The sequence below is a fragment of the Oncorhynchus masou genome, chromosome 29 (assembly GCF_036934945.1).
Source record: "Oncorhynchus masou masou isolate Uvic2021 chromosome 29, UVic_Omas_1.1, whole genome shotgun sequence".
Taxonomy (NCBI): domain Eukaryota; kingdom Metazoa; phylum Chordata; class Actinopteri; order Salmoniformes; family Salmonidae; genus Oncorhynchus; species Oncorhynchus masou.
Window position 1 is genome coordinate 15106401 of NC_088240.1, and position 25706 is coordinate 15132106.

The 25706-nt window shown below is 45.2% G+C and overlaps 2 protein-coding genes across 2 annotated transcripts in view; one reads left to right on the top strand and one right to left on the bottom strand.

Moving 5' to 3' along the window:
* The window catches only part of cmss1 (cms1 ribosomal small subunit homolog), a 77414-nt gene that overhangs the window by 15520 nt on the left and 36188 nt on the right, over nucleotides 1-25706 (top strand). The window lies entirely within an intron of this gene.
* LOC135519046 (filamin A-interacting protein 1-like) lies at nucleotides 6990-9881 on the bottom strand. The gene has a single exon (XM_064944090.1). It carries the CDS (start codon nucleotides 9794-9796, stop codon nucleotides 7319-7321), a length of 2478 nt encoding a protein of 825 aa, XP_064800162.1. The 5' UTR covers nucleotides 9797-9881; the 3' UTR covers nucleotides 6990-7318.

Sequence of the window (25706 nt, forward strand, 5' to 3'; positions counted from 1 at the left end):
ATTGACGGGCATCGGCCTAATTCTGCACTGCATGCATTATTTAGTGTTTTACGTTAAGCGGAGGATATGTTTGGTGAATGCTTTGTCCCATTTTGTGAATTTTTGGTTGGTGAGCAGACCCCAGACCTCACAACTATAAAGGGCAATGGGTTCTATAACTGATTTGAAGTATTTTTAGCTTGACTTCAGATTCTAGTAGGGTGAGGCTGGGTGCAATGTCATGTTTTTCCCCCAACACCACTTTCCATCAATTTGTATAGCAGACCCTCATTCCAAATTGTTTCAAATGCTTTTTTGAATTCATCAAAGCATGAGAATACATATAGTTGTTTTTGGTCAATTAGGATGTGCACGGTGAATACGTGGTCTGTTTGATAAAAAGCCAATTTGACATTTGCTCAGTACATTGTTTTCGCTGAGGAAATGTACGAGTCTGCTATTAATGATAATGCAGAGGATTTTTCAAAGGTTGCCGTTGATGCATATCCCACTGTTATTGGGGTCAAATTCGTCTCCACTTTTGTGGATTGTGGTGATCAGAGTGTGGTTCCAAATATTGGGGAAGATGCCAGAGCTTAAGGATGATGTTAAAGCGTTTAAGTATAGCCAATTGGAATTTGTGGTCTGTGTATTTTATCAATTAATTGAGGATACCATCAACACTACAGGCCTTTTGGGGTTGGAAGGTTTGTATTTAGTCCTGTAGTTCATTCAATATAATTGGAGAATCCAGTGGGTTCTGGTTAGAAGTCGACCGATTATGATTTTCCACCGCCGATACGATTATTGGAAGACCAAAAACAACCGATACCGATTTAAAATAAATATATATATATATTAAAGAAAAACTTTTAAAAATATATATTTGTAATAATGACAATTACAACAATACTGAATGAACACTTATTTTAACGCAATATAATACATCAATAAAATACATTTAGCCTCAAATATATTTTTCTAATAATGGATAAAAATAACAAATAAGGATAAAATAACCGATAAATTATGAAACATGTTCAATTTGGTTTAAATAATGCAAAAACACAGTGTTGGAGAAGAAAGTAAAAGTGCAATATGTGCCATGTATAAAAGTTAACGTTCCTTGCTCAGAACATGAGAACATATGAAAGCTGGTGGCTCCTTTTAACACGAGTCTTTAATATTCTGACTGACTGACTGAGTTTGTGGCTGTAAGGCCTCTGATGTATGGCCTGAGTTAAGCCATAATCGTTCCAAAATGTCATCAGGCCTGGTCACGGCCTCGCCAAGTGATATCATCAGCACTGGAAACACTTCATCTATGTCAGGTTCTGTCTGTCTGCTCCTGATGGCTCCCAGCTTGTTTTCTCTCCTCTGGTGTTATAATGGTAGGATTCAGCTTGTCGCCATAGATACAGGATACTGCATTAGAAGTCTGTTTCTCTGATCTTCAGCTGAGTCTTTCTTTTCTTTTAGATTTTTTTTTTACCTTAATTTAACTAGGCAAGTCAGTTAAGACCAAATTCTTATTTACGATGACGGCCTAGGCCGGCTTAACCCTAACCCGGACGACGCTGGGCCAATTGTGCGCCACCGATTCGAACCAGGGTCTGTAGTGACGCCTCTAGCACTCAGACCACTGCACAACTCGGGAGACCTTTTTCTTTGAAGCTAAAAAGTACTATTACTTACTTCACTCTGTAGAGTACGTATGCTCTGTGTCTGTCTCCGTCACAACTTTGTGTGTGTGCTTCTTATCCTTGACTATCTCGGCTTAGGAGATATGTTTGTTTGTGGTTGAATTGCTTGCCCAAATAAGGCTACAGATTCAGTTGATTTATTTTCACATTGGAACTCTGATCCTCGAAATAGATCACGTTTGGGAAAAAATGTAACCATATAAAGTAGGCCTAACCTCACTGAGTACTCAGTTAAAGTTCCCCAGGTGCGGCTCCCCCCTTCCCTTTGCTCTAGTCTACTACACAGTGCTGCTCCCCTTTGCTCTAGTCTACTACACAGTGCTGCTCCCCTTTGCTCTAGTCTACTACACAGTGCTGCTCCCCTTTGCTCTAGTCTACTACACAGTGCTGCTCCCCTTTGCTCTAGTCTACTACACAGTGCTGCTCCCCTTTGCTCTAGTCTACTACACAGTGCTGCTCCCCTTCGCTCTAGTCTACTACACAGTGCTGCTCCCCTTCGCTCTAGTCTACTACACAGTGCTGCTCCCCTTTGCTCTAGTCTACTACACAGTGCTGCTCCCCTTTGCTCTAGTCTACTACACAGTGCTGCTACCCAGTTTGCTCTAGTCTACTACACAGTGCTGCTCCCCTTTGCTCTAGTCTACTACACAGTGCTGCTCCCCTTCGCTCTAGTCTACTACACAGTGCTGCTCCCCTTTGCTCTAGTCTACTACACAGTGCTGCTCCCCTTTGCTCTAGTCTACTACACAGTGCTGCTCCCCTTTGCTCTAGTCTACTACACAGTGCTGCTCCCCTTTGCTCTAGTCTACTACACAGTGTGCTGCCCTTTGCTCTAGTCTACTGCACAGTGCTGCTCCCCTTTGCTCTAGTCTACTACACAGTGCTGCTCCCCTTGCTCTAGTCTACTGCACAGTGCTGCTCCCCTTTGCTCTAGTCTACTACACAGTGCTGTCTACTGCACAGTTTGCTCCCCTTTACTCTACTGCACAGTGCTGCTCCCCTTTGCTCTAGTCTACTACACAGTGCTGCTCCCCTTTGCTCTAGTCTACTACACAGTGTTGCCCTTTGCTCGAGTCTACTACACAGTGTTGCCCTTTGCTCTAGTCTACTACACAGTGCTGCTCCCCTTCGCTGTAGTCTACTACACAGTGCTGCTCCCCTTTGCTCTAGTCTACTACACAGTGCTGCTCCCCTTTGCTCTAGTCTACTACACAGTGCTGCTCCCCTTTGCTCTAGTCTACTACACAGTGCTGCTCCCCTTCGCTGTAGTCTACTACACAGTGCTGCTCCCCTTTGCTCTAGTCTACTACACAGTGTTGCCCTTTGCTCGAGTCTACTGCACAGTGCTGCTCCCCTTTGCTCTAGTCTACTACACAGTGCTGCTCCCCTTTGCTCTAGTCTACTGCACAGTGCTGCTCCCCTTTGCTCTAGTCTACTACACAGCGTTGCCCTTTGCTCGAGTCTACTGCACAGTGCTGCTCCCCTTTACTCTACTGCACAGTGCTGCTCCCCTTTGCTCTAGTCTACTACACAGTGCTGCTCCCCTTTGCTCTAGTCTACTACACAGTGTTGCCCTTTGCTCGAGTCTACTACACAGTGTTGCCCTTTGCTCTAGTCTACTACACAGTGCTGCTCCCCTTTGCTCTAGTCTACTACACAGTGTTGCCCTTTGCTCTAGTCTACTGCACAGTGTTGCCCTTTGCTCGAGTCTACTGCACAGTGCCGCTCCCCTTTGCTCTAGTCTACTACACAGTGTTGCCCTTTGCTCGAGTCTACTGCACAGTGCTGCTCCCCTTTACTCTAGTCTACTACACAGTGTTGCCCTTTGCTCGAGTCTACTACACAGTGCTGCTCCCCTTTACTCTAGTCTACTACACAGTGTTGCCCTTTGCTCTAGTCTACTGCACAGTGCTGCTCCCCTTTGCTCTAGTCTACTACACAGTGCTGCTCCCCTTTGCTCTAGTCTACTACACAGTGCTGCTCCCCTTTGCTCTAGTCTACTACACAGCTCCCCTTTGCTCTAGTCTACTACACAGTGTTGCCCTTTGCTCGAGTCTACTGCACAGTGCTGCTCCCCTTTACTCTAGTCTACTACACAGTGTTGCCCTTTGCTCTAGTCTACTGCACAGTGCTGCTCCCCTTTGCTCTAGTCTACTGCACAGTGCTGCTCCCCTTTGCTCTAGTCTACTACACAGTGCTGCTCCCCTTTGCTCTAGTCTACTACACAGTGCTGCTCCCCTTTGCTCGAGTCTACTGCACAGTGCCGCTCCCCTTTGCTCTAGTCTACTACACAGTGCTTTTTATCTGAGCTGAGATTTCCTGTGTATCATTGGATATGACTGCAGCCGCCACACTTACACACGGGCCTACAGAGAATACACGCATATGCTCATGCTGGGGTTGTGGTGTGGTAGAGATGAATTGGTGATGACATCAGCCTGTGAATCTCACTGATCCAAGCACATATGTTGGAATTTACTGCTGTTTTTTTTCTGTCCCATTAATCCCTATTGGTTTGTCAGCCTCTTAACACAGAGGATGGTAAAATCCTCTGTGTTAAAAATCAATTCTGACACTTTTCAACCTCATTCATTATCTCTAGCACCAAACCATTGTCTACGTATGTGAAAACAGCACATTTATATGATCTGTGGTTAAAAAGATCAGAGTAGGATTAAAAGTAAAAGACGGTGATTTTCAAAACCTGGAAGTTGTTTCTAGCCCGAGGGAGGGGATTTTCTTGCTCCCTACGCCATCTCTAACGCCATCTCTAATAACAGTATAAAAAATGTCAACTTTTTAGTGAATTTTTTTCCTACAAAACTTAAATGTACTGTTATCACATTTATTGACACAGGTATTGTGCTGTAGATGCAAAATGAGGTTGAAAAGTTGTGGAGTTGATCTTTTAGGTCTCAGTGAGTATTAAAATTGAGAGCATTAAAAACAATATCCAACTTCCAACTGCTATTTTCAACCATTTCGGAGTTACAAGGACCACGTTGACATGCACTCAGTATTCTTATTAGTAGCTCATATATCACTCTTCAGGTCTTATTTGAGGTAAGCTGTTTACATGCGCTAATATATTACCATGATACCATCTACTGCATCTTGCCTATGCCGCTCTGTACCATCACTCATTCATATATCTTTATGTACATATTCTTTATCCCTTTACAGTTGTTATTACTGCATTGTCGGAACTAGAAGCACAAGACAGCATTAACAGCTAACCATTTTGGAATTGTATGTGACAAATAAAATTTGATTTGATTTATTCTTATTAGTAACTCATTCACTCTTCAGGTCTTATTTGAGGTAAGCTGTTTTATCAGTACATATTAGCATTCAGGTCTTATTTGGGGTAAGCTGTTTACATACCTCTCAGTATTCATATTAGTAACTCATATCACTCTTCAGGTCTTATTTGGGGTAAACTGTTTACATACCTCTCAGTATTCATATTAGTAACTCATATCACTCTTCAGGTCTTATTTGAGGTAAGCTGTTTACATACCTCTCAGTATTCATATTAGTAACTCATATCACTCTTCATGTCTTATTTGGGGTAAGCTGTTTACATACCTCTCAGTATTCATAAGTAACTCATAACTTTCAGGTCTTATTTTGTTTACATACCTCTCAGTATTCATATTAGTAACTCATATCACTCTTCAGGTCTTATTTGGGGTAAGCTGTTTACATGCACCTTTTGATATCCCACCTGTGAGTTTCCCTGTAGCCATGAATAAACAGAATCTTCCTAATTTCAAGTTCATATGAGTTAAATGGAATAGTAAGTGAAATATGGAGGCCTATAACCTCTCACATGAAGCATAATATAATATTAACTCCTGCAGAATATTGCATTTCTTGCAGTAACATTATATAATAAATGTTAATTTTGTCTTGGGAACAGGAGTGGAGAAATTATTTCTTTAAGCGTCTCTTGAGAAAATGTGAATGTGTCTGTAATGTGTTGTCTTTGACAGTAATGCAAATAGACAGTATTTCAACAGCACAAACAACCTGGTCTCAGAGCATTTTGTATTATTCTGTAAGTAAATCGGGGACACTCCATTTTGTATGATATGTTACAAATTACAATTCATTATTATATTTTATGAATGTGCAAAATGTACAATATGTTACGAATTCTAGGTAGCTGGCTAATGTTAGCTGGGTTAGGGTTAAGTTTAGGAGTTGAAGGGGAAGGGTTAGCTAAAAGGGTTAGCTAACATGCAAAGTAGCTATAAAGTAGTTACAGTTGCTAATTCACTAAAATGCTGAAGTTGTCCGTGATGAGATTCAAAACAGAACTTTACCGGTGTTAACTACATTACTAATGCATTCATTCTATCAATTAAGACGTTCTGGTGAGCACCACTCTATTTAGTCTCAAAGGGCAACCGGTTGTGACAGATACATGCAGCTTCTCTTCTAACTATAGTTGACAAACAATAGTCTACCAAATGTCGGAAATCATAAATTTCCCTACCAAATATCCAAAATGATTAGCAGAACGTTGTCTAAATTATGGGTGAAAGTAGCCAGTAGTCTATACGGTCCAGTATGGAGGATCAGCAAAATACATGATTATGGAATTATAATGGTGGATGGAACTGTAGCCTAGTTTTGAAGTGATTTGTTTGTCATCCATGATATGCAAAACTGAGCCTGCGTAGACCGCAGTAAATGGGATAAGATGTTTACATGCCACAGTATCCCGTCTAAGATCCGCATATCCCAGGCATCTTATCCGGGTTTAATAACTAATCAAAAGGGAACCATTGTGCTCTCCCAGAAGCTTAGCTGGTCCATGAAACCCACAAATTTATCCCGCGGGTTTCTCATAACCCCTTTTCTCCCCAATTTCAATCTTGTCTCCTCGTTGCAACTCCCCCAAGGGCTTGGGAGTTTAACCCTATGGGACTCCCGATCACGGCCGGTTGTGATACAGCCCGGGATTGAACTCGGGTCTGTAGTGACGCCTCTAGCACTTCAATGCAGTGCTTTAACCGCTGCGCCACTCGGGATGCCCCTGGGTATGATGTTCTTTATATGCGTCAACTCAAAAACGGGATACTTAAGTATCCCGATTAATAGTGGGATATTGGTGCACATGTAAACATTGTCATTGTTTAAGTATTTCAGTCAATGAGACTCATCAGAAAAATATATAGCCTAATTAACAAACGTGGTTAGCCTAAGTAATATAAATATTAAATACATCCTATTGTAGACTTATAGTCAAATATTAATTAGGAACTGGCCTTTAGTAAATGGACAACAGGGGAAACAACAAAAGAAACCAAACTGTTTTTAATGGTTAAATGTAACAAGGTATAGGGAATTATTAAATGCACATGTCAGAAATGTGGGAGGCTATATTTGTAAGTAGTAGTCTTGAATAGATTTAGGTGACCATTTCACATTCAGTGCAGGTGTGAGTTCAGACAGGATTAGATAAGTGCTTTCTCATGCACATAGTTATGTAACAATACACTTATGATGATGATGTGGCTGTTCAGACAGGCTGGTTAGGGCTGATGCTCTGTTGCTTTTCCGGTGAAAGGGACTCAGGGTTGGGTAAGGGAAGCTAGGTCACTCGAGGCTGGATGGAGGTGGGCGTTTCAATCATAAGGGCAACTTACTGTAATGTATGAGGGTCGTGCGGCAGGGGTGTTGGCAGGGGTTATGGTGATGCTACTGGTGATCTTGCTGCCGCCTTTGATGTGGCAGCCATTGGTCAGTACTGGCGTCCTTGGTTCCTGTCCGGGGGTGTGATATGGTCCCTGGCTCTGAGTTATACCATTAATCGACTGGATATAGGGGCTCCCAAGATGGATGTGGATCTTGTTGTCCTCTGTGGTGATGACGCTGGGACCAGTGCTGTTAGACCTCTGGAGCTGCCAACCGTTCCGCCTCTCCGGGCTCACACGAAACATGGCTTGACCTATGACCTCACTGGATTCAAGCGATCCAGTACTGACTGTTACCATCTGGTTGGGAGAGCCGGTGTAGTCAGGTGACGCTGACCTGGAGGAGTCTGGGGAGTTTACAGTGATGGGGGTCATGGTGAGAGGGGAGAGGGCTCTTTCAGGGCTGCCAAATCCCTCTGGGGGCAGGGAGCTCTTTGTTCTGGCCGCTGGGGAGATGGCAGCGTTTGGCATGATGGTGAATCTCTGTTTTGGTGGGGCTCCGCTGGTGGGGATAACTGCGGTGCTGGTATAGGATGTGGTATTGTCGGCAGTGGGGCTGCTGATCTCCAGTGTGGCCGTGTTGTGCCCATGGTCCGGCGTTACCTTGATGTGTAAGGACTGCCCCGGGGTGTGTGCAAGCGTCACATCTCCTTTCTGGACAAAGTTACCCTGTAACAATTTGCCGTTAATGGTATGGGGGTTGTCCTTGTCGTTAGGTGAAAGTTTGCTGAATGGCCTCACATTACTGTTTTGGTGGTTCAAGCTTTCAATGCTTGTTAGCGGAGGCGAGTTGCACTTAAGGTCAAGATCCTCGTTTTGATTTGGGTCCTCTCCATCGATCTCCTCATACAGTTTACAGCTGAGAGCCAGCGGAGTCAGGCTCTTGTAGTCAGGTGGCAGGGTGTCTGTGGGCTCCGTCTGCACCTCCTTGGTGGACAGGTGGAGGTCTAAGAAGCGTCGACCAGTCATGCCGGGCCGGAGGCTCTTGCTGACTCGCCGGTACCTGTCCAGCTCATGGGTCAGTCCCTCCATCTCTCTGGCCAGCTCCCTGTTCCTGACCTCCTGCTGGGTCAGCCTCTTCTGCAGGGTAGAGCTGTCCATTTGCACTCGACAGATGGACTCCTCTGTCCCCATCAGCCTCTGGACCTTCTCCTTGAGAGCCTCCACCTCCCTTTTGAGGAGGACAGCCCTGACCTGCTCCTCCTGAAGTCGACTGAGGAGGAGGTGCTCCTGGTTTTTCTCCTTCTTCTCTGCCAGCTGGTACTTAGAGACCTCCTTCCTGGACTCCTCCAGCTCCACTGCCAGGGCCCTGGCTCTCTCCTGCTCCTTGAACCACCTCATCTCTAGGGAATCAAAGTCCTCCTCGGCCTTCATCAGCTCACCCTCCACCACTCCCTTCTGCATGAGTCTCCTGCTCAGTCTGTCTACCTCCTGGGTGAGTTCTTTGACTTTATTCTCTTCTTGTTGGTAGCAGTGGTTAGTGTTGTCCAGCAGGGGGATCTTGACTTCTCGACAGAACTCTCCCCCTTTAACCTCCAGGACCTGAATTATCTTTTTCATGGTGCTAACTTTGCTCTGCAGACCCCCGCTCCTTTCCTCCTCTGCCCTCAGCCTCAACCTCAGCTCGTCCCGGTCTTTTGCCACTCTCTGAATCTTCTCCTCTAGCTCTGCTTTAGACCTCAGTGCCTTGCGGCTCTCCTCAATGAGTTTCTCTGTGGCTGTCGACACGCTGTCACACTCAGCCTGCAGTTTCCCATCCTTCTTCTCCTGGAGTTTCTCTTCTGTTTGCTTGACTCTCTCGGCCATGTTCTTCCTCTCTTCAACCAACACCACTGTGAGTGTTCTCAACTTGGCAAAGTCCAGTCTCAACGCCCCCTCTGATCTTTCCAGCTGGCCCTCGATGACTTCCAGTTCCCTCACCCGCACCTTGAGGGTATTCAGCTCTCCAGACAGCTGCTTGGTGTTGGCCCTCTCCTTCTCCAGGCTTCCCTTCAGTGCACTGCACTCCTGCCTGCTTTTTCCCAGAGCCTCCTCCAGTCTGTCCAGGTCACTGATCCGATCATTCAGCTTGTCCACCTCGGCCTTCAGGCTTCGGCTCTGACTGGACTCCCTCCCCAGTTTGCGGTCTAGGTCCCGGCATTGGTCTCCCATGCGGATCAGCTCCTTGTCGTTTCCTTCCATCTCCACCACTCTCCTCCTCAGCTGTTCCACTTCTGAGAGCAAGCCAGAAGTTGTTGTGCACTCTTCTCCCCTATGGCTTAGCCTATCCCTCAGCTCCTGCAGCTCCTCCTCTGCCCTCTTGAGGGCGCTCCTTGTCCCCTCTAGCTCATCCAGCTGTCGGCTGAGGGCGGCCAACCGCTGACACAGCTGTCGGTTCTGGGCATCCTCATTGGCCAGTTTGGCCATCATGGCTTCCTGGTTGAGGTGGAAGTGGGAAGCTTGTTCGCGTAACTCTGCTTCCAAGCGAATTACTTTAAGCTCCTGCTCCTTTGCCCTGGAATGGATGGAGTTTAGCACCTGTTGGGCGTGGCCGTCAATGTCCGTCAGTTCCTGGACACGTTTGCTCTGCTGTGAAAGCTGATCTGTAAGGCGTTGCTGCTCGTCAATGACCAACAATGCAAAAGACTTGAGTTTAGTCAGCTCTTCCTTTAAAGCAGAGACCTCTTTCTCGCTCTTTTCCTCCTTTCTTTCCCTATAGGCTTTCTCCTGGATGAGCAGCAGCTTCAGCCTGTAGAAGAGGGAGACAAACAAAATGTAGTTTATATTGAAAGGTGTGGTTTAACTTCTACAACTCTAGACGTCTGTTCAAGGTTTACGAGTCTTTACATTCAATTAAGACATGCAATGGCTGCCTGCATTTGTCTCTGAATGCAATGTTTTCCAATGTGGAAGTCCTCCCACACTCTTTTCCCTCTGTCTACTACAGTACACTACTGAGCTGGTGAGCTAACAGGAAATGTACCATGTCCTTGACGGAGACATAATTTCCTCCCTGTTCCCTGGCCCTCCGTGCTCTCTCTAGGTTCGAGCTCTGTTCCTAGATGGACAACTGCGTGTTATCCATCTAATTTTCCTCCGGCCTCCACGGCCCTGTCCCGCTGGTGTTTGCAAGGATGTTTTGACTGGCATCACAGATGGTGCTTGGTCAAGGAGCTGTTGGCTAATGAAGGCGTTCCTCTACCCCTTAGTACCCTCTCTACTGCATCTTGTCCTGCCCGTGTACCTACTCTGATAGGAATTCTCCCTTGTTCCACAGGCAATTACAGATGGGCTACATTTACAAAGTCCTCCAGGTTTCACCATACACATCGGCATAAACATGTTACATATAAATACACGCACATTACACATACATGCCCAGACACACACACTGACATTAGCATGCACAAAGCTGATGCGTTTTTTTTAACATTAATTTCATATTCATTTTTTGTCTTGTGGTTACGGATGCCTATAGTGTTTCTATAGGGCTAGCGTGCGGAGTTACATCATTGAGTAGTTCTGACGTTTTCTGTGAGGTCTTGCATTGATGTATTATGTTTGATTAATTTGCAATGCAATTTAGTAGTTTATTTTCTCTAAATATTTGGTTGTTTTTATGAGCATTTTCTTGGCATGTCATAAGTTTTACGACAGTACAGAAATGCTAAGGAGCTTGATAACTGTCAGTACTCAATGTTGATTTTCTTACACACACACAGGCCCAAAACACAGCCTAATTCTACAGTAGCTAAACTGGTCACAAAGTTTACCCTTCATTTTGAACTTTTACAGGATTCCTTCATGGAAAAACTGAATGCTGTTCTCTATTAGTGCTATTTAACTTAATACGTTTCAACTTGGCACATCTTCTCACTGAAAATTCCCAAATGATTTATCCCCAACATGGTTCGGAATGCTGTAAAATCCATGCCGGGAGCGTTATGGGAAATGTGAACTGAGTTTGGGATTAGCTCATCGCTCTACTGGTAAATGTGATTAGTGATAGTAACCATACTCAACATTTTGTGTGTGTGTGTGAATATGTAGGCTAATGTAGCCTATAATTTCTAGTAATATCAATGAAGATGAATATTTGATCATGATTAAGCAGCTGTATTACTGTTGTAGGCTAACTTTTCTCTAGACTGGTTGTCTTTTTTCCTAGACTTGTCTGATAAGTCAAATGTATGGGTGCAATTTAATTTGAGTGTTTGACAAATACTTTAAGCCTTATTCAGCATGTTACCATTATTTTGTGTCATAAATCTAGGCTATATGTAGGCTAATAAGAGCAGATCTAAATCCATCACTGGATAGCTAAATAATTACTTGCAATTTTAGGATTAATTTGCGGAACCTAAAAGTAGGCTAAACCATTTCACACACTCATACACACTAAAGGGACTATTCTGTAGCATTTTCCTTAGTTCATCTGGGTTTCTTCCTACCTTATCTGTAAAGTCTCGGATCAATTCCTATTCCCTCAGCTCACCCACCTCTCCTTCCCGGCGTTACTCGCAATGTGGGCATTCCAGGCAGAAAACTAACATTATGAGACGTGTTCTCAATACACTCCCAGCCAGACAGCACAGCCCTACAGCACATTACATCATCAACAAGACCTTATAAGGGGCTCTGACAGTGTGTGTGTGTGTGTGTGTGTGTGTGTGTGTGTGTGTATGCATTTTGAAAGATGTGTGTTTGTCATGTTAGATAAAGTAACACTGTATTCAAACATATATTTGTGTGTTGGATATCAGCCCATTCCAGATGAGGTCATGTTGCAGCCATGCTAGAGGCTGAAGGGAAAGACCGAGGAAGAGAGTGTACTCCGAGAGAGAATGAATGATAGAAGAGGGACCTCACACTCCATCTCAGTTCTAACAAGTTACTTGGCAACGCTCATATTAGTGTAGAGTACAGTAAGGACAGTGCTGTGTGTGTGGAGCTACACGTTTGTGCTAGCCGCCGAGCCTAATAACCTGACTGAGGGATGACATCATGATAGGTCTGCAATCACGTGTGTGTGTGTGTGTGTATAGGTATGGTCTCTTTCTCTCCATCACCCTCTCTTTCTAATATATGGGAAAAGGTGTTCTATAGGTGTACAGAAATGCTTTCTCAGGAACCCTGGCCGAGGAACAACACGCACTTGTACAAACAAATACTGTGCACACCACACACAGTACCAGTCAAAAGTTTGGACACCTACTCATTCAAGGGTTTTTCTTTATTTTTACCATTTTTGACATTGTAGAATAATAGCGAAGACATTAAAACAAAGAAATAACACACATGGAATTATGTAGTAACCAAAGAAATGTTAACCAAATCAAAATACATTTGAGATTCTTCAAGTAGCCACCCTTTGCCTTGATGACAGCTTTGCACACTCTTGGAATTCAAGCGAGATGGCGTATTGCCAGGCGAGATGGCGTATTGCTGCAGAATGCTGTGGTAGCCATGCTGGTTAAGTGTGCCTTGAATTCTAAATAAATCATAGACAGTGTCACCAGTAAAGCACCATCACACCTCCTCCTCAATTCTTCACAGTGGGAACCATACATGCGGAGATCATCCGTTCACCTACTCTGCGTCTCACAAAGACGCAGTAGTTGGAACCAAAAATCTCACATTTGGACTAGCCAGACCAAAGGACAGATTTCCACTGATCTAATGTCCGTTGCTCGTGTTTTTTTGGCCCAAGCAAGTCTCTTCTTCTTATTGGTCCTTTAGTAGTGGTTTCTTTGCAGCAATTCAACCATGAATGGTCTGCATTGGACTAGTAACCGAAAGGTTGCAAGTTCAAATCCCCGAGCTGACAAGGTACAAATCTGTCGTTCTGCCCCTGAACAGGCAGTTGCCCCACTGTTCCTAGGCCGTCATTGAAAATAAGAATTTGTTCTTAACTGACTTGCCTGGTTAAATAAAGGTAAAATAAAAAAATTCACGCAGTCTCCTCAACAGTTGAGGTTGAGATGACTGTTACTTGAAGTCTGAAGCATTTATTTGGGCTGCAATTTGTGAGGCTGGTAACTCTAATGAACTTATCCTCTGCAGCAGAGGTAACTTCCTTTTCCTGTGTCGGTCCTCATGAGAGCCAGTTTCATCATGGCACTTGATGTTTTTTTGCAACTGCACTTGTTCTGGATTGACTGACCTTCGTGTCTTAAAGTAATGATGGATTGTCGTTTCTCTTTGCTTATTTGAGCTGTTCTTGCCATAATACGGACTTGGTCTTTTATCTAATAGGGCTATCTTCTGTATACCCCCCCTACCATGTCACAACAAAACTGATTGGCTCAAATGCAAATGAACATTTATGAATGCACACCTGTTAATTGAAATGCATTCCAGGTGACGACCTTATGAAGCTGGTTGAGAGAATGCCAAGTTTGCAAAGCTGTCATCACGGCAAGGGGTGGCTGCTTTGAAGAATCTCATATAAAATATATTTTGATTGAACTCTTTTTTTTTTGTGTGGTTATTACACGATTCCATATGTGTTATTTCATTGTTTTGACGTCTTCTCTATTATTCTATAATGTAGGAAGTTGTAAAAAATAAAAATAAAGAAAACCCATGAACAAGTGTGTCCAAACTTTTGACTGGTACTGTACATGTGGTTACATGTTCTCAAAAACACATACTCTTACATACACTGAGTGTACAAAACATTAGGAACACCTTCCTAATATTGAGTTGCACCCCACCCCACTTGTTCCCTCAGAACAGCCTCAATTCGTCAGTGCATGGACTTCAAGGTGTCCAAAGCATTCCACAGGGATGCTGGCCCATGTTGACTCCAATCCTTTTCACAGTTGTCAAGTTGTCAGGATGTCCTTTGGGTGGTGGACCATTCTTGATACACATGGGAAACTGTTGAGCATGTAATACCCAGCAGCGTTGCAGTTCTTGACGCAATCCAACTGGTGCTCCTGGCACCTATTACCATACCCCTTTCAAACGCACTTAAGTCTTTTTTTTTGTCTTGCCCATTCACCCTCAGAATGGCACACACGAACAATCCATTTCTCAAGGCTTAAAAATAATTTTTTAAATTGTCTTCTCCATGTCCACTGATTCGAAGTGGATTTAACAATAAAGGATCATAGCTTTCACCTGGATTACCTGGTCGACCCTTGTCATGGATAGAGCAGGTATTTTGTACACTCTGTTGTACACTGAGACACGCACTCAAACACACACTTACATATACTGACACGCACACAATATCTCCCCCTTATTCACTCACAGAAAGATGCATTAGGAGCGCTCTCTGTTCCTCTTGGGAACTGTTGCTCTAGAGGAACACAGCTTTGTGGCTAAACACTGCCCAATCTACTCTGAAGAGGAAATTGATGTTTTTCCCTTTTGTTTTTGCAGGGGGGGGGGTCTCCAGTCCCAATTAAGGGTGAAATATGTCCCCTGTGACATGCCGTCATCACACAAGCATTTCCAAAACTGCCTGAAGGCCCCCAGTTCCCTGGAAATGTCACTATTTATAGAAGGGACTGTTGGTGAGTGTGTATGTTTGCAAATTAGTCAACATAGGACTAAAGCTCTGGCCATTGACCCCCCCCCCACACACACACACACACACACACAAGGAAGTCGCTCATGTGACATCCATTAAACTTGGACCAATCTGATTAGCAGCATGTGGCTCCAATTCCAGTATGCTACAATGCTGTAATAGACATGGTTCTTTCAGGTTGTAGTTTAGTCTGACGGTAGGAACTACAGGATGTTGTGTTACTACTGTTGCTTCCTAAGTGTGTTAGCTAGAGGCAGAGCTTTTTACATTTGACTTCTATAACCCGTTGCTGTAAAACTTTGCCTGAAACATTAGCCTAGGCGTTTTACCTGTTCAGGCCCCATGGTCAGAAAAACACTCCTGTTCCTACCTAAAGAGTACTGCATAATCAATGATTTGGAAACGGAAGGGATTAGGTGCGGATCAGACAGTGCTCCTCATTCAATCCACAGCCCTGTAAATACTCAGGAAGACGTTGTTCCTTCCTTGAAGTATCCCATAAGTAGCCTATACGCCCTGACATCACTGGATAGGAGAAAGCTATGTAATTGAAGCCTTGCCGATCGAGACACATATAAATCCTAGGAAGGGAGGAAGAGGGAAGGAAGGAAGTATTTTTGAAAGTATTCAGAGGACCACTAACTCTAAGCACAGGGTTTAATAGGGTCCTGTTTCCCTTCAAGGAGGGTCTGGCTGCGTCATTGCCTGTCCACAATTACACGGATGATTGGAGCCCTCAAAGGCATTTCCAGGAAAGCCCTCAAACATGGCTTCCTCGTAATAGGCCTGTTATGAGAAGAGCTCTCGCTCTCAATTCAATTTACTTTATTGGCATGACGTAACAATGAACGTATTGCCAAAGCCTACTTTGGATATTTACAATATGAAAATAATAAGAATCAAAATTGTCAACGGGACAACAGTAACAATAACCAAGGGTCAAAATAACCATACATTGAACAATAACAATAAGCATACAGTAGAGGACATGCGCAGGTTGATTGGTCTGTCAGACACTGTCCCTCAACTTATGGCAGGCAGCAATGTAGTGTGCTGCCAACCCAGAGCTCTCTGTGTCTTCCCCCAACAGGACGGGTAGCCTACTCTAATCAGAGAGGTTTTTGAAACCTTGAATAAGGGTTTCAAATTTGGATAAATGACACTTATTGTTATTATATTTTTGACATTTTGTCATGTTGCTTCTCTCTTTCTGTCTTTCTCTCTCCCTCTTCTTTGTCTCTCTCTTGTTCTCTCGCCTTCTCTCTCAATTCAAGGGCTTTATTGGCATGGGAAACATAAGTTAACATTGCCAAAGCTAGTGAAGTAAATAATAAACACAAGTGAAATAAACAATACAAATGAACAGTAAACATTACACTCAGAAGTTCCAAAAGAATAAAGACATTTCAAATGTCATATGTCTATATACAGTGTTGTAACGATGTGCAAATAGTTAAAGTACAAAAGGGAAAATAAGTAAACATATTTACAATGGTGTTTGTTCTTCATTGGTTGACCTTTTCTTGTGGTAACAGGTCACAAATCTTGCTGCTGTGATGGCACACTATGGTATTTCACCCAGTAGATATAGGAGTTTACCAAAATTGGATTTGTTTTCGAATACTTTGTAGATCTCTCGCCTTCTTTCCACTGTTTGAGAGGTATAATTTCTAGACATTTAGAGAATTGTTTTGAACCACGGTTGATGAGTTCACCAGTTGGCCAGCACTTGATCCCTTTCCAGGGTCATTTAGAAGGCTGAACAGATATGCACAGTGAACTGCTGTTCACTAGTTATCGTACACTGCCGTAGCTGCGTGTTTTCCACTCTACATAACATAATACTAGAACTCAGGCGATTGGACAGAATGGTTTTTAAACAACCCTTCTGACTTTTATGAAACCGATAGATGTTTGTACAATACAGTATCTGTTTGTAATTATCTATATGTACGTGTCTTTTGTCCCTGCCAGTGGTAGTAGTCCTTAGTCAGCAGTGGGTGTGTATCTGGGCTTTTACTCCATCAGTGTTGCGCCTGTCAAGGGCTCCCTGTAGTCCTAAATGCCTCTAATCTGCTCTCTTCCTAATTAGATCCAACTCTCCATCGAGTCATTTCATGCCAAACTTCTCCACAGGGTGTTCACTTGTGATTTAGAACTGCTCTGTTTTTGTGACTAAACTATTGCGTGGTTTGGTACTGTGTATTTTGAGCTTGGTACAGACCAGAGCCTGTCCTCAGAGTCCTCTACACAAGGCAACTGAATGAGCCCAGCAGTTCAGACTGGATGCACATGTTTTTGCCTGTATCAAGTCATTAACCAATATCTTAGACCATACTAGTAGTAATCTGAATGAACTAAGCCATTTAGACCGTACCGACAGAGTGAGTTTGCAGTGAGAGATCCCCACATCCCTTACACATTACTGGCTGGGCTGACGGATGCATAAGCATGTTGGACGGACAGAACAGCTGGCTGTTTCCATGACGACTCGGCCAAGTTTACAGTGTCCAGTCTCTCGGGACGAGCAAGCAAAACATTTTGTTTGGTGTCTAACCCAGCACGGATTTAAGAGGGGGAAATCCTTTCTCGCTCACTCATCTTTCCCTCTGCCTTGGGGACTTGGAGTGCCCATCGGTTGTTAGGTGATGATGCCACAAGACTCCCTTACTTTCAGAGGGCTTTGATGAGAAGATCATCTGATCAATAACTATCATCAATTTGGGGACAGGCGTTTGAGATCATGAAAGAGTTGGACCGAGTGACCGAGTCCTGTAGAATGCATGTGTGTGTGCGCTGAACATCTGTGTGTGACAGACCCTACTGTCTGTAAACACACAGTCCAGTTCAGAGTGAATGATGACAGGTTCTAATGTCTAACACACAGTCCAGTTCAGAGTGAATGATGACAGGCCCTAATGTCTAACACACAGTCCAGTTCAGAGTGAATGATGACAGGCCCGTGTGCCAAATGGCTTATTTGCATATAGCCCTACTGTAGCTCTGATTGGCTATGGCGTAACGGTCTGTGTAGAGTCTGGTGCTGGACAAGACGGACACAATTAATTTACTGCAGGACATATCAATAGTCCAAATCCATGGCCCTTTCCCACTCTATATTGATACAGAATGTTCCCTTGCCTTACTCTCCATCATTTCCAAAGTGTGAAAATGACCATATCTAAGTGCTTGCTTCTCAAATGTAAGAAAGTAGTCCTATTCTTTCTGGGGGTGTATATGAACAGATTTTTGATAAGATTTCATGTCCCTAAAATGCTGTAAATTTTAAGTATAACTATTAAGAAATCTAAGATGTGCCAAATATATTCTATCCAGTTTAAAGCTCCAGCATCTGGTTAGCAAACTTGTTAGCTAAGTGGCTAGATGTCAAGGTTATGATCAAGCTTCTTGGTTATGGGGTGGCAGCGTAGCCTAGTGGTTAGAGCATTGGACTAGTAACCGAAAGGTTGCAAGTTCAAATCCCCAAGCTGACAAGGTACAAAATCTGTCGTTCTGCCCCTGAACATCTGTGTGTGACAGACCCTACTGTTCCTAGGCCATCATTGAAAATAAGAATTTGTTCTTAACTAACTTAACTTGCCTAGTTAAATAAAGTTTTTTTTTTTTTTTTAAGAGGCATTCTAGCCTGAGGACCAGTCTCTTTACCTAACAGTTGATCTTGATTCAATGACCCTCACAGCTATCCTCCAATCACAGCAATTTTCCAAATATTTGGAACTATCACTTTTTTTTTCTCTCCATAGAACATGCTGGTATCCGGTTGCTAAGCAATTGTTTAGTTTGTCCAGATGAAACCAGCTAGCTCATGCCTTAATTCTCAAACTAAATACATACTGCAATTCCAACCACAAAACCTCTTTGCTTTGATTTTAAGCATCAAAATACTATCCTAGCTAACAGCTAAAGGTTTATTTTTTTACTTTATGTTGATGTTATTTCCAACAACCAATTCCTCCATAAATCCTGAGATTGCCAAAAGACCAGTCACTTAGGCAATGAAATGGAATGGCAAGGAATGTAATGTTAGCCAAAAAGACTGGTACCCAGAATAGAGACATTCAATCCCCTCCTGGATCAATATCCCTGTTGCCTAAATAGTTTTTATTTCTAAAATAAAGTGAAATATCTGCCCTTGTGTGGGCTTCAGGTGTTACTGTGCTATGCCCCCACCCCTGTCCTTTCGACCAATCGATTGGTTGACATTTTTAAATGTGTATTTTTCCATATTTAAACACACCGTAAGTGTTTTAATAAAATCAACTATATGCACTGAGCTTGTCTGATACTTTAAGCACACTGTTTGAAATAATGAAGACACACAATTTTCTCGAGGTAGCCCGGAGGGAATTGATTTGGTCCGGGCTTGGACTTGCCGTGTAGTGTAAAAAAAAAAAAAAATCAAACATTTATTAAAAAAAGGACAGCGGGTTCCTGTGTGACTGGCACATGTTGTCTCTCTGTCCTCCCTCCTGCAGGGACCAGGGACCAGGGACCAGGGACCACAGCACAGCAGCAGTGTTTGTGTGATTGTCTCTCTGTCCTCCCTCCTGCAGAGACCAGGGACCACAGCACAGCAGCAGTGTTTGTGTGATTGTCTCTCTGTCCTCCCTCCTGCAGGGACCAGGGACCACAGCACAGCAGCAGTGTTTGTGTGATTGTCTCTCTGTCCTCCCTCCTGCAGGGACCAGGGACCACAGCACAGCAGCAGTGTTTGTGTGATTGTCTCTCTGTCCTCCCTCCTGCAGGGACCAGGGACCACAGCACAGCAGCAGTGTTTGTGTGATTGTCTCTCTGTCCTCCCTCCTGCAGGGACCAGGGACCACAGCACAGCAGCAGTGTTTGTGTGATTGTCTCTCTGTCCTCCCTCCTGCAGGGACCAGGGACCACAGCACAGCAGCAGTGTTTGTGTGATTGTCTCTCTGTCCTCCCTCCTGCAGGGACCAGGGACCACAGCACAGCAGCAGTGTTTGTGTGATTGTCTCTCTGTCCTCCCTCCTGCAGGGACCAGGGACCACAGCACAGCAGCAGTGTTTGTGTGATTGTCTCTCTGTCCTCCCTCCTGCAGGGACCAGGGACCACAGCACAGCAGCAGTGTTTGTGTGATTGTCTCTCTGTCCTCCCTCCTGCAGGGACCAGGGACCACAGCACAGCAGCAGTGTTTGTGTGATTGTCTCTCTGTCCTCCCTCCTGCAGGGACCAGGGACCACAGCACAGCAGCAGTGTTTGTGTGATTGTCTCTCTGTCCTCCCTCCTGCAGCGACCAGGGACCACAGCACAGCAGCAGTGTTTGTGTGATTGTCTCTCTGTCCTCCCTCCTGCAGCGACCAGGGACCACAGCACAGCAGCAGTGTTTGTGTGATTGTCTCTCTGTCCTCCCTCCTGCAGGGACCAGGGACCACAGCACAGCAGCAGTGTTTGTGTGATTGTCTCTCTGTCCTCCCTCCTGCAGGGACCAGGGACCACAGCACAGCAGCAGTGTTTGTGTGATTGTCTCTCTGTCCTCCCTCCTGCAGGGACCAGGGACCACAGCACAGCAGCAGTGTTTGTGTGATTGTCTCTCTGTCCTCCCTCCTGCAGGGACCAGGGACCACAGCACAGCAGCAGTGTTTGTGTGATTGTCTCTCTGTCCTCCCTCCTGCAGGGACCAGGGACCACAGCACAGCAGCAGTGTTTGTGTGATTGTTTCTCTGTCCTCCCTCCTGCAGGGACCAGGGACCACAGCACAGCAGCAGTGTTTGTGTGATTGTCTCTCTGTCCTCCCTCCTGCAGGGACCAGGGACCACAGCACAGCAGCAGTGTTTGTGTGATTGTCTCTCTGTCCTCCCTCCTGCAGCAACCAGGGACCACAGCACAGCAGCAGTGTTTGTGTGATTGTCTCTCTGTCCTCCCTCCTGCAGCGACCAGGGACCACAGCACAGCAGCAGTGTTTGTGTGATTGTCTCTCTGTCCTCCCTCCTGCAGCGACCAGGGACCACAGCACAGCAGAAGTGTTTGTGGCCACAGTCTGTGTTGCTGAAGCTGCAACATGATTACAACCATTTCTAGTTTCTTGTGTTTTTTTCTCTGACTGAAAAGTTAACTTAGCGAAATCCCTAGTTTGTTTAGTCAAAACATTCCCTATTCCCTCAGCCCTAGCTCTCTTTAGGTGACACATGTATGCATCACATGCCCGTGGCCAATAGGGCCTGACCTATAGCATATCATAATCACATCAATAAATTGGTTATAAACAAACTCCAACACCATAATATGTGACAGCATAATAGATATGAAGGATGTGAAAAAAACTGGTTGCTCAGGAGGGAAAGGGGAAGTCTGATGTGTGGAAGACATTTGATTTAGTTGTGGAAACTACTGGAGATCCAGAAAAAGGAGGTTGGTTTTAGGAGGAAGCACTACATAATAGGTGCTGTTAAATTACAATATAAAAACACAATTCTGACTGTTTGGAACAATGTAAACAACACTAAAGTGGGTGTTCTAACAAAAAAAAAGTTTTATTTGGGAATGCAATTGCTGAGTGACTCATATTTTGAAATATAGGCCTAAATAAGTTACGGTGTTAAGACGGCTAAACAGGATGTGCTCTTAGTCCTACTGTATAGCTTGATTGTGGCTATACAAGTCTACTATACTAAACCTACTTATGACGATGAAGAAGGAAAGAAATTCCACAAATCAACTTTTAACAAGGTACACCTGTTAATTGAAATGCATTCCAGGTGACTACCTCATGAGGCTGGTTGAGAGAATGCAAAGTGTGCAAAGCTGTCAATGCAAAGGGTGGCTACTTTGAAGAATCTCAAATAAAAATGTTTTGATTTGTTTAACACTTTTTTGGTTACTACATAATTCCATATGTGTTATTTCATAGTTTTGATGTCTTCACTATTATTCTACAATGTAGAAAATAGTAAAAAAGAGAGAAACCTGGAATTAATAGGTGTTCCAAACTTTTGACTGGTACTGTAAATGTGGATGATTTCTAAAGCCAGGCACATTTAACAGCTAGGCTATTGATTACAGTCCTAATTAAGTTGGTTTCCCCTCTCCTCACTTTTCTTATACAAAAAGTCAGTCTGTTTTCTCCCCACTCACTCCACGGGTGTCTCGTGCGCCACATTTTTTTTTAAACTATTCGCGACTGCTCGACTATAGAAGTCTGTCAACCAACAGCCTATTGACCGGTGAGGGCTGGGGTCAGGATACCCCGGTATGGTACAGAAACTACCGGTGGGGGGTGTCAGGATACCCCGGTATGGTACAGAAACTACCGGTGGGGGGCGTCAGGATACCCCGGTATGGTACAGAAACTACTGGTGGGGGTGTCAGGTTACCCCGGTATGGTACAGAAACTACCGGGGGGGGGGGGGGTGTCAGGATACCCCGGTATGGTACAGAAACTACCGGTGGGGGGTGTCAGGATACCCCGGTATGGTACAGAAACTACCGGTGGGGGGTGTCAGGTTACCCCGGTATGGTACAGAAACTACCGGTGGGGGGGTGTCAGGATCGGTATGGTACAGAAACTACCGGTGGGGGGTGTCAGGTTACCCCGGTATGGTACAGAAACCGGTATGGTACCGGTGGGGGTGTCAGGTTACCCCGGTATGGTACAGAAACTACCGGTGGGGGGGGGTGTCAGGTTACCCCGGTATGGTACAGAAACTACCGGTGGGGGTGTCAGGTTACCCCGGTATGGTACAGAAACTACCGGTGGGGGTTCAGGTTACCCCGGTATGGTACAGAAACTACCGGGGGGGTGTCAGGTTACCCCGGTATGGTACAGAAACTACCGGTGGGGGGTGTCAGGATACCCCGGTATGGTACAGAAACTACCGGGGGGGGGGTGTCAGGATACCCCGGTATGGTACAGAAACTACCGGTGGGGGTGTCAGGTTAATGGTACAGAAACTACCGGTGGGGGTGTCAGGATACCCCGGTATGGTACAGAAACTACCGGTGGGGGGTGTCAGGTTACCCGGTATGGTACAGAAACTACCGGTGGGGGGGTGTTCAGTATGGTATACGGGGTGTCAGGATATGGTACAGAAACTACCGGTGCGGGGTGTCAGGATACCCGGTATGGTACAGAAACTACCGGTGGGGGTGTCAGGTTACCCTGGTATGGTACAGAAACTACCGGTGGGGGGTGTCAGGTTACCCGGTATGGTACAGAAACTACCGGTGGGGGGGGGTGTCAGGATACCCGGTATGGTACAGAAACTACCGGTGGGGGTGTCAGGATACCCCGGTATGGTACAGAAACTACTGGTGGGGGTGTCAGGATACCCCGGTATGGTACAGAAACTACTGGTGGGGGGGGTGTCAGGTTACCCGGTATGGTACAGAAACTACCGGTGGGGGGGGGGGTCAGGATACCCCGGTATGGTACAGAAACTACTGGTGGGGGGTGTCAGGTTACCCCGGTATGGTACAGAAACTACCGGTGGGGGGGGTGTCAGGATACCCCGGTTTGGTACAGAAACTACTGGTGGGGGTGTCAGGTTACCCCGGTATGGTACAGAAACTACTGGTGGGGGGGGGGGGGTGTCAGGATACCCCGGTATGGTACAGAAACTACCGGTGGGGGGTGTCAGATTACCCCGGTATGGTACAGAAACTACCGGTGGGGGGTGTCAGGTTACCCCGGTATGGTACAGAAACTACCGGTGGGGGGTGTCAGGATACCCCGGTATGGTACAGAAACTACCGGTGGGGGTGTCAGGTTACCCGGTATGGTACAGAAACTACCGGTGGGGGTGTCAGGTTACCCCGGTATGGTACAGAAACTACCGGTGGGGGGAGTGTCAGGATACCCCGGTATGGTACAGAAACTACCGGTGGGGGGGGGTGTCAGGATACCCCGGTATGGTACAGAAACTACCGGTGCGGGGTGTCAGGATACCCCGGTATGGTACAGAAACTACCGGTGGGGGGTGTCAGGATACCCCGGTATGGTACAGAAACTACCGGTGGGGGGGGGGGTGTCAGGATACCCCGGTATGGTACAGAAACTACCGGTGGGGGTGTCAGGATACCCCGGTATGGTACAGAAACTACCGGTGGGGGGTCAGGATACCCCGGTATGGTACAGAAACTACCGGTGGGGGGGGGGTGTGTCAGGATACCCGGTATGGTACAGAAACTACCGGTGGGGGGGGGGGGTCAGGATACCCCGGTATGGTACAGAAACGGTATGAACATCTGGATCCCTCCCAACACTAGATCATGCTATAACGCATCATCCTTCATCTCTTTCATTTTCCAGAGGATGGGGAAAGAGGGAGGGAAGGGGGGACCGATATTAAGTGGATGTCTTTGAACCCCCGAGTGGATGAATTGAGAGAATGAGGAAGAGAGATTTAAGAGGAGATGAGTGGGAGACATTACTCACTGAGGCACTGAATATTATGAGAGGGAGAGAGAGACTTAAGATCAGTGTGTTAATTACGCAGAAGGTGGGATTGAGTGATGATTAAAGAGAGCAAGAGAGATGAAGGGCAGATTAAATTTGAGATATGTTCCCTGCTCAGTGTCATCTCCTACTTCCAGTATTTACTTTTCCACCTCCAGCACTAACAACCATGTGTAGTCTCTTGTCAAGGTGTAGACATTTGTCTCTTGCTGTAATGTTTGAGAGTGCCACAGACCCGATGTCCAACCTCTCCTCTGTCAAGCTCCAGGGAGTAGCCTGTTTATTTTTAGAAAGGGAGAGAAGCCAAGAGGATAAGTAATGCAGTAAAGATGGTCTGATTGAAGGAGTGTCTAATATCAAAGATAAACATGACAGATTGCATTTAAGCATTGTGAGGCTTAGAAATGCCTGTGTGGGGCCTCCCGGGTGGCGCAGTGGTCTAGGCCACCGCATCGCAATGCTCGCAGTGCCACCAGAGACTCTGGGTTCGAACCCAGGCTCTGTCGCAGCCGGCCGCGACCGGGGGGTCCATTTGGTCTAGCGTCGTCCGGGTTAGGGAGGGATATCCTTGTCTCATCGCGCACTAGCACATTAACCAGGTTACCAGTGGCACAGTGTTTCCTCCGGCACATTGGTGGGACTGGTTTCCGGGTTGGATGCGCGCTGTGTTAAGAAGCAGTGCGGCTTGGTTGGGTTGTTTCGGAGGACGCATGGCTTTTGACCTTTTTCTCTCCCGAGCCCGTACGGGAGTTGTAGCGATGAGACAAGATACTACTAAAAACAATTGGATACCACGAAATTGGGGAGAAAAGGGGGTAAATTTTTAAAATAAAGAAGAGTGTGTGATCTCACTCTTTTAGAATGTTCTCAGTACACCTGCATATGAGGGGAGAGAGATAAGCCCTTTATACCTCAGGGGTCAAGTTATAGTTCAGAAATCTGCATTTTCAAAGTGCAAATCTGCATTTAGACAGTTTCACCTATATTTATATTGAACGTTTTTTTATTCAATAGAGTGATCAGGGGCATGCAACTAGTTTTCATTCACAGAAAATACATTAGTGCAACACATCAGGAAGACAAAGCTTATTTTTCATCAGATGATCATAGAAGTGCAACACTATTTGGCTAGCAGCCACAAGTGAACAAGCTGAACGAAAAAACAACTTATTTTTTCCAAAAACTATGCATGGTCATCATATTTATAATGTTTATCATAGGAAATGTAGCAGGTTACATTCTTCCAAATGTTTAGCTTGAAGTTAATCTTGCATTTTACCGTAGAAAAGTGTACAGCTCAGTCAGAGCGCTGTCTGCTGGTAGAATAACCATTCATTAAGTTTTTATGTGAGCAGAGAAGT